The 15,486-nt window shown below is 35.3% G+C and overlaps 1 protein-coding gene across 9 annotated transcripts in view; it reads left to right on the top strand.

The window, feature by feature from the left end:
* Nucleotides 1-15,486, top strand: part of LOC115211607 (protein Aster-B) — a 270,613-nt gene that overhangs the window by 234,121 nt on the left and 21,006 nt on the right. For all 9 annotated transcript variants that reach the window (XM_029780198.2, XM_029780197.2, XM_029780194.2 and 6 more), the window contains 2 exons: nucleotides 10,589-10,732; nucleotides 12,266-12,390. In XM_029780198.2, the coding sequence (XP_029636058.1) occupies nucleotides 10,589-10,732; nucleotides 12,266-12,390 (269 nt within the window). The remainder of the gene's footprint in view (nucleotides 1-10,588; nucleotides 10,733-12,265; nucleotides 12,391-15,486) is intronic.

Genomic DNA, 15,486 nt, shown 5'->3' with positions numbered 1-15,486 from the left:
ACGTGTCCAGTTTCATTAATTACAAACACTCATCTGTATTGATTAAGTTCTAATATACTTAGGTGTGCTCAATCAAGGCTGACCAGAGCTATACAACAAACTGCAATAACTGTAACATTACATACTCTATATTAAGCAGCATTAAACATTCACTTGAATGCGTTTGTGTGAAGAGGTGGTATAAGTAAGTGTGTAAGAATGTAAATATATATATTTACTTGCTTACTGTTTGGGTCGTTATGGTTGTCACAATATGGCTAGAAATTGGCAAATGCCCAAATGAAATTAGTTTGCCTTCATAGGTTTTCATAAATTTCTTATTGTACTTATTATTGGTTTATTGATTTCCTTCTTACTGTGTTTAGTCATTTAATTTATTATTTTAATTATCCTCACCAGTTTGAACTAGAATCAGACTTCTATTAGTGAATGCATTTCTACTTTAAGGAGTGTTTGTGTACGTGCTATGTGTCAGTGTGTGTTTGTGTATGTAATATAGGATATGGTAACAGACGGTATATAGCCTGATCCACCTATGTTCGGTTGGTTAAAAGAGTAGATCAGGAGATGTAAAATTAATGAACATCACTATATTATAGGTGTTTGCCAGGTGTAGGAGATTTTTATACTTAGCTTGCACAAGAAAAGTAGCCAACCTAATGTATTGAAACGAATAGGTAGGCGATATTAAACTGTAATCTGAATACTTATTTGAAAGCATTCAATGTTCATTAATATAATTGATTTTAGGTATTTGATATATGTATGGTTTTCTGTACCAACTTGCATCACAAAATTCACTGTGTTTGAGACAATGGAAACAGAGTGATAGGAACTTAATACTGTAAACACACTGCTCAAATGGGGAAGTGACATTTTCAGTAAAACTAGAAGTGAATAAATGATTCAAGTAGTGTAGATGCAGTGTTGTTGATATTATCAGCTAATGAGTTGAACTGGGTTTATTTGAATTTGTTTTCTAGGTAAACTAATCCTTGCTGATATAAAATGTAGTTTTCACCTTATGTCAAATATTTGAAGTGATTAATAAGACTGGGGCATACTGATTCACTGATTTCCAAACAGGGCTCTTCCTTTTTAAAAAGGCCTACTTTTGTGCTGTTGTTTTAGTGAAATATGAGCATTTAATGGTGTAAGCTTATTGGGATGTATTGTGTTTGGTCTAGTTGGCATGTGAAATGAATTAGGGAATTATTAAAAGCTTACATGTGAAAGCAACATTGAAGTTGTGTGCACATATTCGCTATTTAAAACTTTACTTTTATTGTACATAATGGTGCAAGAAACATTATCTTAGAACTTTTTCCTGTAAGTAATCTGTTAACAGATGGTTCACTAGAGTAAATACAATATGGCATAACTGTGTGTTCTTTGAAGATAGATGTCTGTAGGTCTTCAGCCAACAAGTGAAGAGAAAAACTAATTACATGTGAATTAAAAATTAGATTTTTGTTTCTGATGAATTGTCTATAGAGGATATCTAGCAGTAGTTTGGCAGCCACAGGCATTAGACTAATGTGTCTTAGAGAAAGGGCTATATGCATGAGATAGTGTTTGGACTCGTGATTTTTGCAATCAATAGTCTAGCGCCTTAAATTCCCAATAGGTGCATCTCTTAGTTAGCTTGATTCCCAGTTACTCTACTCTCTCTTTTACTCTTTTACTTGTTTCAGTCGTTTGACTGTGGCCATGCTGGAGCACCATCTTTAGTCGAGCAAATTGACCCCAGGACTTATTCTTTGTAAGCCTAGTACTTATTCTATCGGTCTCTTTTGCTGAACTGCTAAGTTACGGGGATGTAAACACACCAGCATCGGTTGTCAAGCGATGTTGGGGGGACAAACATATACACACACACACACACACACACACACACACACACATATATATATATACACACACATATATACAACGGGCTTCTTTCAGTTTCTGTCTATCAAATCCACTCACAAGGCTTTGGTCGACCCGAGGCTATAGTAGAAGACACTTGCCCAAGGTGCCACACAGTGGGACTGAACTCGGAACCATGTGGTTCATAAGCAAGCTACTTACCACACAGCCACTCCTATGCCTAATTGTCAGCAATTATAGTATCTAACTTCAAAATATTGCATTTACATTGTGATTTAAAAACTACTGGGAACATTTAGAGATAGAAAGAAAATTCAAAAGAAAGAAATGTGTGTGTGTGTGTGTGTGTGTGTGTGTGTGTGTGTGCATGCATGTGAAACAGTGATGAATTTGATGGACCTGGAATTTTTCATACTAATTTGTTTTGTTTTCACAGGATAAGCTTTATGAAAGAAGTGGGCTACAGCACTACTTCATGATAGAACCATTGGCTCTAAGAAAAATACCAAATTTTCAAACAACAGTTTAGTCAGTTTATATATAAATGTGAAAAAATCTGTAAAAAAATCTCCAGACCTTATATTACAATGAAATGAAAAATACATATTGAAGTAGGGAAAATAGATTTTCTAGCGAAACAACACTTGTGGAAACATGAGCTGGTGCACTGTCATCTGACTCTGCATGTATTGATCAATGAATTAGGTATTGTTTTATGCCAAGTCATTTAAAAGTCATATTTATAATGTTCTGTTATTTTCATTCAGGTTTTATTCTACTTACATCACCACTTTTTGTGAAACATGTTCAAAATAGTTAAATGTCAGTGAATAAGTAATCATAGAATTGTTGATGATATTTATTGTAATTTTTTTTACTTATATATAAATTAGTAATTTTGTAGCTTCAAGTGTAGATAGTTAGATAGATAGATTGTTTGAACATATATCTTCTTACTCAAAATGATACTTGCAGATATGTGACTTAATTACCTCAACACCATTCTTAAGAAGCTGGGCTACTCAAAACCAGAAAGGGTGTAAGAAATTATAATTACAAGCCATTACAAGAAGAAGAAAAAATTCCAAAATATAGCTTTAGTATCTACACATATGTGGAGGCACATGGCTTAGTGGTTAGGGTGTCAGTATCGTGATCGTAAGATTGTGGTTTTGATTCCTGGACCGGGCGATGTGTTGTGTTCTTGAGAAAAACACTTCATTTTACGTTGCTCTAGTCCACTCAGCTAGCAAAAATGAGTAATGCTGCGATGGACCATGAGCCTGGCTAGGCTTAAAAAAAAGGGCGCATTTATTTTATTTTTGTCTACACATATATCATCATCATTTTTCATCATCAGCATCATCATCATTTTTATTGTCCACTTTTCCATGCTTGCATGGATCAGACAGAATTTGCTACACCTAGATGCTCTTCCTGTTGCCAACCCTCATCTATTTTCAAGCAAATTAATGTTTCCTCATAGCCAAGTATGTTTTCCATGGAAGGGTGCAAATGAACAGACACAAAGACACACACATGCGCACACACACATATACGCACATGATGGGCTTTCACACAGTTTCTGTCTCCCAAATTCACTCACAAGGCTTTGGTTAGCTTGGGCTATAATGAAAACCACTTGCTTGTGATGCTGTGCAGTGGGACTGAACCCAAAACCATGTGGTTACAAAGTGAGCTTCTTAACCACACAGTGCCAGCATAGGAAAAATATGCAAAAGGAACAAATTCACACACACACAAACGCATAATGTTATTAGTGTTAAATCTCAGACAAATGCTATATCTACCATTCTAGTATAAAACTATGTTCTGTGTAAACTTTACATTTGATGATCTAAAATGCACGATGATCATGATTGTTATTTCGCTTAATGGTTGCAGATGGTATTTCGTATGATGTTGAAGAATATAAATGTCATATTTTACATTCTGCTGACTAACCCTTCATGTGTGTTAGAAATTTGCTCAGCTGGAACAAACAGATAATCTGTAATACCATTATCTGTATCAACCTTCATCTCAAACCCCTTCTTAGATTTACTTCTCATCCTTCCTTTCTTTTCCATGTCACCATCACCATCATCATAGTAGCAATAATTTTTATTTTCCATAGTGGCATTATATACATTGGTCTGCTGTACTATACCTATCCATACGTAGGTGTCCTGAATCTTTTTGAAGTTCTACTTCAAACCATGAGCCAACAAAACAGCTTCTCTGTAAAGAAAAAAGCTAAATTCCCTCAAAGCATACCATAATATCTTGTTAAAAGAAGGACACATTTTAGATAATGTAGTTCTAAAAATACGAAAAAGATGAGATGGTCACTGCTGGGACATCATAGATCTGCTCTAACACTAACTGCTAACTTTATAGTTGTCTTCCCTGCATTCACCAACCATTTCTTTTGATGATCACTTACTTTCTCTAGCCCACTATTTATCCTTTCTCATAAATTGGACTGTACTATACATCTAATGGACTATGCTATACATATGTCCTTTCTCTCTAGTTGCTGTAGGTTCTTTAAATTCACTCTTCAAATTTAATCTCCATGTGTTATCAAATTCTTAAATGCTTTCTGTAATCTGCCTTTCAAGTTGAGGCAGAAATACTTTCTTACCTCTGAAGGTAGTAGTTTTTTGTGCTTGTTCTATTTTATTCAAATTGCTAGCCATAACATTGTGTTGAAATAAGAGTTGCTGGGTTTTTTTTTTAAATAGACATTACACATACTTATATAGATACATGCATGACCGACTGAATGAATGATGCAAAATTTGTTAGATATTTCCTAAAATAACACGATTGGTCTCTTCTGGTATTGATTTTAGTTCCAGTAGTTTGTTGGATCCTCTCTGTTGAGATTTTTATCTTTTCTGTCTCTATGAATGCCAGTATTTCTCAGCTTAGTTAAATTGTTTCAAAACCGAAGAATCTTAAATGATATAGATTCTAATGAGACATCAGATAGATTCTGGGTTCATATAATTGTTATTGAAATTATCATTTTATTACTTGTTTCATGAAATCTTAGGTTGTAGATTAGAGTTTTGACATTTCTGTCCTTGTCTTGGTTAAAACTCCAACATTGACTTTTCTTAGAGTCTTGGTTTTGATCAAATATTCTTTTGTGGAATAGGCTACATAATATGATTGAATATATCCTATCCTTATCTTTTTCATTATGTGAGTGAGTGTTTCGCTTGACATTATTTCTCTTTAAAATGCTTTTATCATAAAAATTTGCATATTTCTTATATATGATATTTATTTTCTCACAGTTATACTGTGTCTGTCCAAGGAAGATTTATTTTTGTGTTTGATATGTTTAATCTTTTTGCTTTTTACCATATTTCAGTTGAACTGCATTAATTTTGTTTCAGTTAATTTTGAAAAGAATTTAGTGAAATAACTGTAATTATTAAGTTGATGTTTTAGCATAAATTAACATGAGAAGTTTTAATTTATGAGAGATCACTTTAAAACAGGAAGTTTGTATCATAGGACCAAAAACAGTCTCAGGCAGATTGATATCATTTGTTAATGAGGAGAATTCTTCTCTCACGCACTCTCTCTTTTTTGTAGTCCTTATTTAATAAATAACCAATTTTTTTTTACTTATTTCAGGATTTCAATTAATTATTAAATCTTTCACTCTTAATGTAGGTTTTTTTTTATATATATATTCTCTCTATTAATAGTCATCAGTATGTGTTGTTGTTATTGTCATTAACCAGCAAAAGGAATATACAACTTGGAACTCCAAGCTAACAATATATTTCAAATTTATAGTCATATTTCTCAATGCTGACTTAGTTCTTTTGGTACAAGCACAGACACATGTCTGCACACAGATGCATGCTCTTCATGAAAGCATAACTATGAACATATACAAGAAAAATATATAAATTACTGGTATGTTAACTGTGTTTTTGCTCCAATGAGTACACTTTTTAATTGCCCATGGAAGCACTGCTTACAAATCAACTATTATGAAGGCTTTAAGTAAAATATATGCACCAGTTTGCATATATAAGTATTAGTAATAGTAGATTTATGAGTATACTAGTGTAAAATTGAAATTAGTTCAATTGACTAAAGGCCTCTCGCTCAGAGTAAAAGGCAGACTGTATGATGCATGTGTACGAACAGCCATGCTACATGGCAGTGAAACATGGGCCGTGACTGCTGAGGACATGCGTAAGCTCATGAGGAATGAAGCCAGTATGCTCCGATGGATGTGTAATGTCAGTGTACATACTCGACAGAGCGTTAGTACCTTGAGAGAAATGTTGTACCTAAGAAGCATCAGTTGTGGTGTGCAAGAGAGACGATTGCGCTGGTATGGTCATGTGGCGAGAATAGATGAAGATAGGTGTGTGAGAAAGTGCCAATCCCTAGCAGTTGAGGGAACCCGTGGAAGAGGTAGATCCAGGAAAACCTGGGACGAGGTGGTGAAGCACGACCTTCGAACTTTAGGCCTCACTGAGGAAATGACCAGCGACCGAGACCTTTGTAAATATGCTGTACACGAGAAGACCAGGCAGGACAAGTGAGCCCAGCCCACTTATGAATGCCTTTCCTCCCTTGGACACAAAGACCTGTTGAGGCAAGCGAAGTCGATATAGAACCTCATCCGACGACAGGCACCCATGCCAACCCCCTTTGCTTGTGAAGACATGTTGGGGCAAGCGAAATCGAAATCGAATTGAACCAGCCAGGATCCCTGGTCTGATGGTACGTAAAAAGCACTATCCGACTTGTGGCTGATGCCAGCGCCGCCTCGACTGGCTTCCGTGCTGGTGGCACGTAAAATACACCAATCCGACCGTGGCCGTTGCCAGCCTCGCCTGGCACCTGTGCAGGTGGCACGTAAAAATCACCCACTACACTCACGGAGTGGTTGGCATTAGGAAGGGCATCCAGCTGTAGAAACATTGTCAGATAAGACTGGAGCCTGGTGCAGCCTTCTGGCTTCCCAGATCCCCGGTCGAACCGTCCAACCCATGCTAGCATGGAGAACGGACGTTAAATGATGATGATGATGATGATGCCTCTTTTTCAGTTCATGAAGACTTTGTAAAGACAGAGCAGTTTATATATGTTAGTTAGTTAGTTAGTTAGTTAGTTAATTTGGCTCAAAAGCAAATAGCAAGGCCATGTAGGGGGACATGGAGTTAAGTACAGGGTGGTGTTCATGTAAAGAGTTCAGGCCACTTGAGGTCCAGGGAGGCTTTGAACAAAGCGGTCGTCGGCATCTTCACCATCTCGTCTGGCAGCTTGTTCCACGGATCCGCGACCCGGACGGAGAAAGCTCCGCTCCTTCGATTGAGATGAAATCGTCGCAGGTAGAGCTTTTCGGAATGACCCCGCAGCCGACGCTCTGGAACAGGAGTGAAGAACAGCTCTTTCGAGAGGTTACACTTTCCACTTATGATGTTGTGGGCGAGAATGAGATCACCACGGCGGCGGCGTTTTTCAAGAGAATAAAGGTCGAGCGTCCTCAGCCTTTCTTCGTAGGACAAATTTTTGAGACCATGAACCATGCGGGTAGCCAGCTTCTGGACTCTTTCGAGATGCTGTATGTCTTTGAGGAGATAAGGAGAAGAGGCTTGAATCCCATACTCCAGTATGGGTCTCACCAGCGTGACATAGAGTGGTAGGAATATGGCTGCTGTGAGCATTCCGAATGACCGTCGAATCAAGAACAGAATTCCGCGTGCTTTGTTGGCAGCATGGACGCACTGGGCCGAAGGCAAAAAGGAGGAATCCACCAAGATACCCAGGTCCTTTACCTGATCGGTCCTCTCCAGCAGCAGACGACTCGGCTCAAAATCAAGTTGAGTTGCAGGAGTAGAGCCGACAGGCAGATGACAGCACTTTGACATGTTCAGACACAGGTCCCAGTCGTTAGACCACTTCCAAATTTGGTGGAGGCATTGACGAAGATCCTCTATATTACCGCGAGGAGCGACCAGTTTGATATCGTCGGCAAATAGAAGGGTGTGTTGCGTGAGGTCGTCAGGCAAGTCATTTATGAAGACTAAGAACAACAAGGGCCCAAGCACTGAACCTTGAGGCACGCCACTGCTCGCACTGGAGACGTCGGACCGCGAACCATTAACTTGGACTTGGAAGGAGCGATCTGAGAGGAAGGCACCAACCCATCGTATAATATCCGGATGGAAACTATATGCTTGAAGCTTGACAAGTAATAGGCGGTGGTTTACCGAGTCAAAAGCTTTGGCAAAGTCCAATAAAACGATGTCAACAGCATCACTATCATCGAGGATGCGCGTCACCAATTCTTCCATTACTAGTAAGTTGGTCAAGCATGATCTCTTCGGCACGAAGCCGTGTTGGGAATCAGAGATAGAGGCTGTGTTTAGGAGGTGGAGCATCATACTTTTCTTAAGGATGGTTTCGAACATCTTGCTGATTATTGATGTAAGGGAAACCGGTCGGTAATTAAGCGGGTCTTCGCGGCTCCCTTTCTTGAAAATTGGGCAGATTATCGCTGTTCTCCAGTCTGCAGGTATAACACCCGTCGCCAATGACATATTGAATAGTCATGTTAAGGGCTCGCAGATGACCGGAGCCAACGCTTTGATAACCCGTGGGTGTATGCCGTCAGGGCCGTGACCCTTGTTGACATCGAGGCCTTGAATAACACGTTTGACTTCGTCCCGCGTGATGACCAATCGAAGCATTGGAGGTACCGATCTATCAAATGGAGGGGGTTCACGACCATCATCTTGTTTGAAAATAGTTGAAAAAGCCTCGGCAAATAATTGACTCTGTTGATAAGGGTCCTCAATCGATACACCTGTTGAGTCTACCAACATTGCAATCTGGTTGTTCAAGCGGGAATTCCGCTGGACATGGGCAAAGAAGGTTTTTGGATTGCTACTGGCATTTGCCGCGATTTTGTATTCATACATACACATACACACGCACATTCAGAGAGAGAAAAAGAAATAGTTGTGAGTGAAATTTTGTCAATGGAAGCAATACTATTCAGAAGCTTGTGTGTGTGTGTGTGCCTATGGCTATAAATGTTAATGTGTTTGTCTCCTGTGTCTTTGCATTGCCTCTTTTTTGGTAGCAGTGATATTGTTTATATTTGCTATAGTCAAAATTTCCATCAGTTGTTTAACTTGCAAAGATATGGAATAAAGTACCTTACTTGAAAAACAAGAGTTGGTATCAGGAAGGACTTCCAGCCATAGAATAATGCCTCAAGAAGTCTCATCCAGTCCCTAGCAGCATGGCAAATGCAATTGTAAAAAAAGCAATGATGAGGATGATGATATATTTTAATGGGGGATGAGAAGAGGAGAGATGAGTGAGTCAAGCTATTCTGAGTGGAGGTGTCACAAGATCAGAGGAGATCATTTTAGTATTGATAAACAAGCATGACTGTGGAACAGATGTTGGTCTGTGTTGGTGAACAACTTCATGTCAATCAGTCAGGTGACTTGTTTTCGATATGGTCTTGGCTGTCTATTTAAAAAATAGATCAAAATAAAATACAGTAGTACAATTTTAATTAACAAGTTATAAATGCTTTAAACTATGTATTTAGGTTATTATTTTGTATACTCACCAGATGCTTCATATAATATGCTCTTGTTAAATTATATAGATATTTGATAGTCCACATCCCTCATTACACTGAAGCCGATTAATCCAAGCATGTCAAACTGGTTTCTACCACTTGGTATTTATTAATTTATCTTTTAAGATTAATTCCATTCCTTGAAAAAATAGCAAGAGGTCTTCTGCTCTACCAGCTAAAGTGTTTGTGTTGGATAATGTTACTTCCTTCTTGGGATGTGTACAGCTGAACATCAACCTAATTATACTACCTACTTTGATGCAAATTGACTATGAGTACTATTCCTAAAATTGATATATCATTAAATTCAGTTTAAAGACTATCCTCATTGATGTCTAATAATGAGAAGACTTTGGCTATCAGTAGAAGAAGTATTTAGCATGATTGGAACGTACACAACAGGCTGTTGACATTTGACTTACAATACACTCTTTAACTGCAGGTTTGAAAGATCCTGTCTCCTGTAGTTTTCTCATTTAGTCTCAGGTCAACTCTGATCAAGCAAACCTATGATCAAAGACATTTCAGCTGTGGCTATCCCATTTTTTTCAGGTTAAGTTATCTAAGACTATATTATCTAATGTGTCCTCTTTTTTAAGATGCCATGGTATAATTTGAAGGCTATTCAGCTGCTATTTCTCAAGAGTTGGATAGCTGTGTAGAGGACTTTTTGTCTAATATCAAAAAGCAGAATCTGTTTTTGTCAGTTTAATATCTAAGATGTTCTTAATATGGAAACTGATATTAACTTAAATTTTGATTATTGATGAACTTGCTCCACATGTATTATAGGTTGACCATTTGTTGTATATTCTATAGTATGTTAACCTGTCTTTGTATTAACTCTCCTACCTTTCATTTCCTAATATAGTGATAGACTTTATGACAGATTGGTTTGTAATATCAATATGATGAAGTATTTAAAGTATTTTACATCCTTACTATAGTTCGCATAATTTTATTCATTCATTAATATAAAACTCTCCTTTCGAATGTATTTTCTTATTTGTTGAGCTTTTCACTTTGATATTTGTTCACTTCTATATAAGATGTTCTTGTTTTTCATTTCAGGAGAAATTATCTGTACTGGACATGAACATTTTTCTAAGACTTACATGAATGAAGTCTTCAGTATTCCTGTGGACAAGATGTTTGAATATCTCTTCACAGATTCTCCATTTTTCAGGCATTTTGCTGAAGTCAGGAAAACTTATGGTAAGCATAAATTGTCTTTGAGGTTCTTTACTTTCTGCTGTAAAATATATTTAAATTATTAAAAATATTTGGTGTTGGGACAGATATAGATGATCATGATGTGGCAGACAGCAAAGATAAAGTGTGTGTGTAAGTGTACATAGTAATGTAATAGTAGTAGAATATATCAGTAATATGTCTTACACAGTGCAAAAATGATCTGGTCTAGAACTCACTATGCAGGGTAAAGTGGATAGATATTTATTTATTATATTAAAGTTGACAACCTATTGTGAATTTCACCCTTTGCTTGGCTGTCCACAATAGTCATGACCAGCCATGCTAAGGTGAAAACTCTGAGTAAATTGTCAACTTTGATATACTATATATATATATATATATTATATATATATATATATATATATATATATACACATATACACATACATATACATACACACACACACACATATATATACACACACATACATATATATACATACACACATATACATAAACATATATATGTGTGTGTGTGCATATAAAGTTCTCTTTTATTTCCTACATACCACCAAACAGTAAGCTTTTACCAGCCTAAGTGATGTACTTTTCAATGTGATTAAACCGTTTGGGTTTACTTTGAAATGTCCATGAAGTTCAGTTTCAAACAAGAAAGTGAATCATATACATAAAAGTAACAATTTTCATTTGCAACATTTATAAAAACAAGATTTCCATATTTGAGGTAACACATGTTTGCAGAAGTAGTGTTTTCATGCGATTGTGTTAGGAAATGTTGCTGAGATAAAAAAATTAAAAAAATGAGAAAATCAAGATATGTGATTGGTAACCTGGTAGAATCATGATATATAAAATTGATGTCTCATTCAACTGAAATAGGTCTTGTGTCAAGAGTAGCTGATACAAGAATAGGAAACAACCAGTTCTAATGACTCCTTGCTATGGCTGAGTTCTATTGAAGAGAAAGAGGACTGTTTTGTGTTCTGTTTATATAGCCAATGCATGGCTGAGAACTATTGCCGCCAACCTCTCCACTTGATTTCTTATTCTAGTTGAGTTCTGGTAAAGAGAGAGAGAGAGTAGGGTAGCTTCCAGTTCAGTTCAGATAGCATGACAGATGGATTTCTATGTTTGTTGCCACAATTTTACAGGCTAACTTGCCTCTAAATAATTAATAAACCTAGCAATAATTTCTTTTGCAGATTTTTTTTTTATTGATACATACATTTGTAAAAGAATGAGTATGTTCATGCTTTGTAGAAACCTACAATTATTCATTACATACAACAAGTCTTTTTCATAGATTGATGCTCGGTATTTTGTTCAGAACTGAAGGGTTCCTGACAGAGATATTTTTTCAAAAGCTTATCATTATAGTACTTGATTTCTGGAAACTGGAAACAAAGATTTGACTGCTTTCCGTACCTTCGTACCAAATAATAACATGGTGTTACATTTTCCTAATATTTATACATTTACATGCTTTAATTATCCAAAGTGGTCCTTTGTAATGGATTTAATAATTATTTTCAGAACTTGTCCTTCCTCCTTGGCAAGAAGAACCTGATGCTGATGGAAACCGACAGCGTACAATAACATATACTCTGACACTGGGAGCATCTCTGGGGCCAAAAAACTCAACAGCTACTGAGAATCAGGTTGGTCATTTTATTAATAACCACTATTAAAGCAAATAGTTTTGATATTATGTACATGAAATGCACACAAGCTGACTGGATAAAATGTAATCCAGTAAGAAAACATTGTCCATAGCTGAGATGGGTTGGAATAGAATTAGTGAGGTCTGAGCAGTTAACATAATAGATATCAAAGTTTGTGGTAAGATACTGCCATTGAATGAAGAACTACTGATAATGTAATTCTGGAATTGTGGGAAGCAAAGTGGGATGTGTAGTATGTTTGTGAAGATGCAGTCATGAATGTAATCATGGATCAAGGTTTAAAAAAAAAGGGTTTATCAAGCAGGCAGATGGCTGTCTTCTGAATAAATAATGCCCATTGCTGAAGCTAAATGTTAATTGATGCATAACAAAGAGTTTAACACTATAATAATGTTCCATTTTTCTATGATAGTCATATTATGTTATGGTCGTTATAAGTATACAATAAAGCTTTATGTTGCAGGTGCACATAATATCTTACACAGTCACCTTTCAGAGTTGCTTACATTAGAGATTGTAGCACTCAGTGTCTAACTAAATACAACAAAATTTTGCTCAAGATTATTTATATAAAGTAACCAGGAAATAAAATTGACATTGATAGCAATAAATCACTTTTAGGGTTCTAACAGGAACACAATTTGTGCTATAAATACACAGTGTCCACACAATATCAACACAATTTATACCTCATGAAATTACAGATGAGATAGTGGGTGGTTAAAATATTTTTTTACTTTCTGAAAACATAAATGATGAATTTCAATTTGTTAAGATTCTAATTAATTTTGTTTTTAATTATAAAAAAAATTTCTTTCAGATTAAAAATTTGTCTGCCAAATCATTAATGTCTTTTGTTCAAAATTCAAAATTCAAAGACTGTTTTTTTTTTAATGTATAATAGAAGCATTAGAGGACTTTTAAAAAGGCCAGACTTAAACAATGAATACTTTGTTCTACTGTAATGTAACCATGTGTTCATCACCATGCAAACTGAAAAGTTATATTGAGTATAAGCTTAAGTAGACCGTCATTATCAAAATGAGATTGATTTCCTAGGAAAAAAAATGATAGCATGATTTCTATAATGTTGGATTTACAGCAGATGCACTTTTATGGCTTACACCTGTAAACTTGAAAGGTCACATTTTTGTTTTGTTTAGGATGTATGAATATTTTAATTTATATTATATAAGAATTATAATACGTCCAAGTAAACACTTCTTTTTCTATATATCATATTACTAAAGAAAAGTCAATGCAGATTATACACAAGAGATACTTTTATGGGATTCTATTACTCTTAATTAGGAGATTAGGAGTATACATCATACATAATTACGTATTATATATGAATAATTACAATACTGTATTCTTTCAAATGTTAGAACAATACTCAATAACGGTTTGCATTAGGGTTCTTGGTTATTATCTGCAACTTATTACAGAAATTTATCTGAAACTGAAGACCAATCCACTTTGTTGTTTTTTTTTTTTGGCCCATTTTGAGAATAATGTCAATGGTACACACATTCTTTCTTAATTCATTCAGGCAGATTCAAATTTGAATGTGTTAATGGCTGTTGTATTTCATCATTGAAAAACAACTACTTTCAGACGAATGTGTGTCTGTAACATACTCAATTTTCAGAAATGGTAACTGTAGGAAATGTTCACAGAGCATTTGTTGCAGAGTGGAATTTATTTGGATACCTCAATGGGGATATGTTAATATCCCATTGTAAGTTTCACATTATAATCTTTTAAATGACTTTGTGGAACTTCATACCTAAATTAATCAATCTATACAAATCCCTTTGCACCCAACACTCAAGATAGTCAAGCAAACTGCTGCAGTGATTCAGGTTGTATATGTTTTTGACCTTTGCGCAAGTTTATTTTGTTGGCAACTTTAAAATATCTTCAAATGATTAATGAAACCAGTTTTGTTGTAGAATGTAGTGACTTCTAATATGTTGCTCTTTGTTTAGTATTTCGTTTAGAAAATTGGATAAATCATTCTAACAAAATGTCTGAAAGAAAATGTTTAAATATATTGTATATCAGAATTATATACCTTCAACAATATTTTCTTTTATGATTTGGTCACTAGGGTACAATTGAGCAATACATTTATGAGCAAAATTCTTGTTTAATACCCTGCATTTTTTAACCATGCATTTAATATTGCATTAGTTTTACAATAACATCATTGGTTATAGATTTTCAATAGGTGAATCACTGTTTCATAGCATTTCTGATGGCACGAGTGACATGAAAGTGTAACACATGTAGAATATCTCATGATATTCATTCCTAAAACATCAGATTTGGAGTTTTCTTACTGAGATTTGCATCCAGTGCCAATATACATCAACAAAAGGTACACATGTTCTTTCACACTCACACAGCCAACTTCCATACTGCCTACCAGTATATGGTATTGTTTGGTAGAAAACATTTTGTTAAAGGTATTAGTTTTGAAATGTACTCCTTTATAACACAACCATTCCTGCATCTCTACTTAAACTTAAAGGAATATTTTGAAATTTATAAGAGCTTAGAAGCAATCTTTAAAATGCACCTCTGCTTATACTTAAAAGAATATTCTGACTTTTACTTGAGCCATAGCTGCTTATAAACAAATTTTAATATGATGTGCTAGATTATGTATTAAAAATTTTCTTACTGATTTTCTTCTGTTTTTATAGTTACACATTTTATACATAAAAAAAAAAAATGAAATTTTTGTTTATCAATAAATCATTTTATGCTCAAAATTATTGGATGTGTTTGCATGATGTGCATCTTTAAAAAATGCCATAATTTGTTGAATCATTAGGTTTAACTGTTGAAGGCTTTGTCTTTCTGTTGCACATCTAGAGTTAGTCAGCCTGTTAGGATACATATCTGTTGGGGCTTAACTTCTGGGAACCACAGCTACAATTAGGATACATATTTAAAGCAAGTCAATCTAGCAAAAGACCTCCATTTTCAAGCTATAATGGTAGGATGATAGAATTTCTAATCTCACAGAATAGTCATCACTTATATACTATTCCTAAAGAATAG

This window comes from Octopus sinensis, linkage group LG5 (genome assembly GCF_006345805.1).
Source record: "Octopus sinensis linkage group LG5, ASM634580v1, whole genome shotgun sequence".
In the NCBI taxonomy this organism is placed as follows: Eukaryota; Metazoa; Mollusca; class Cephalopoda; order Octopoda; family Octopodidae; genus Octopus; species Octopus sinensis.
The sequence above is the reverse complement of the archived record's forward strand: the minus strand, read 5'-3'. Positions and strand labels throughout refer to the sequence as shown.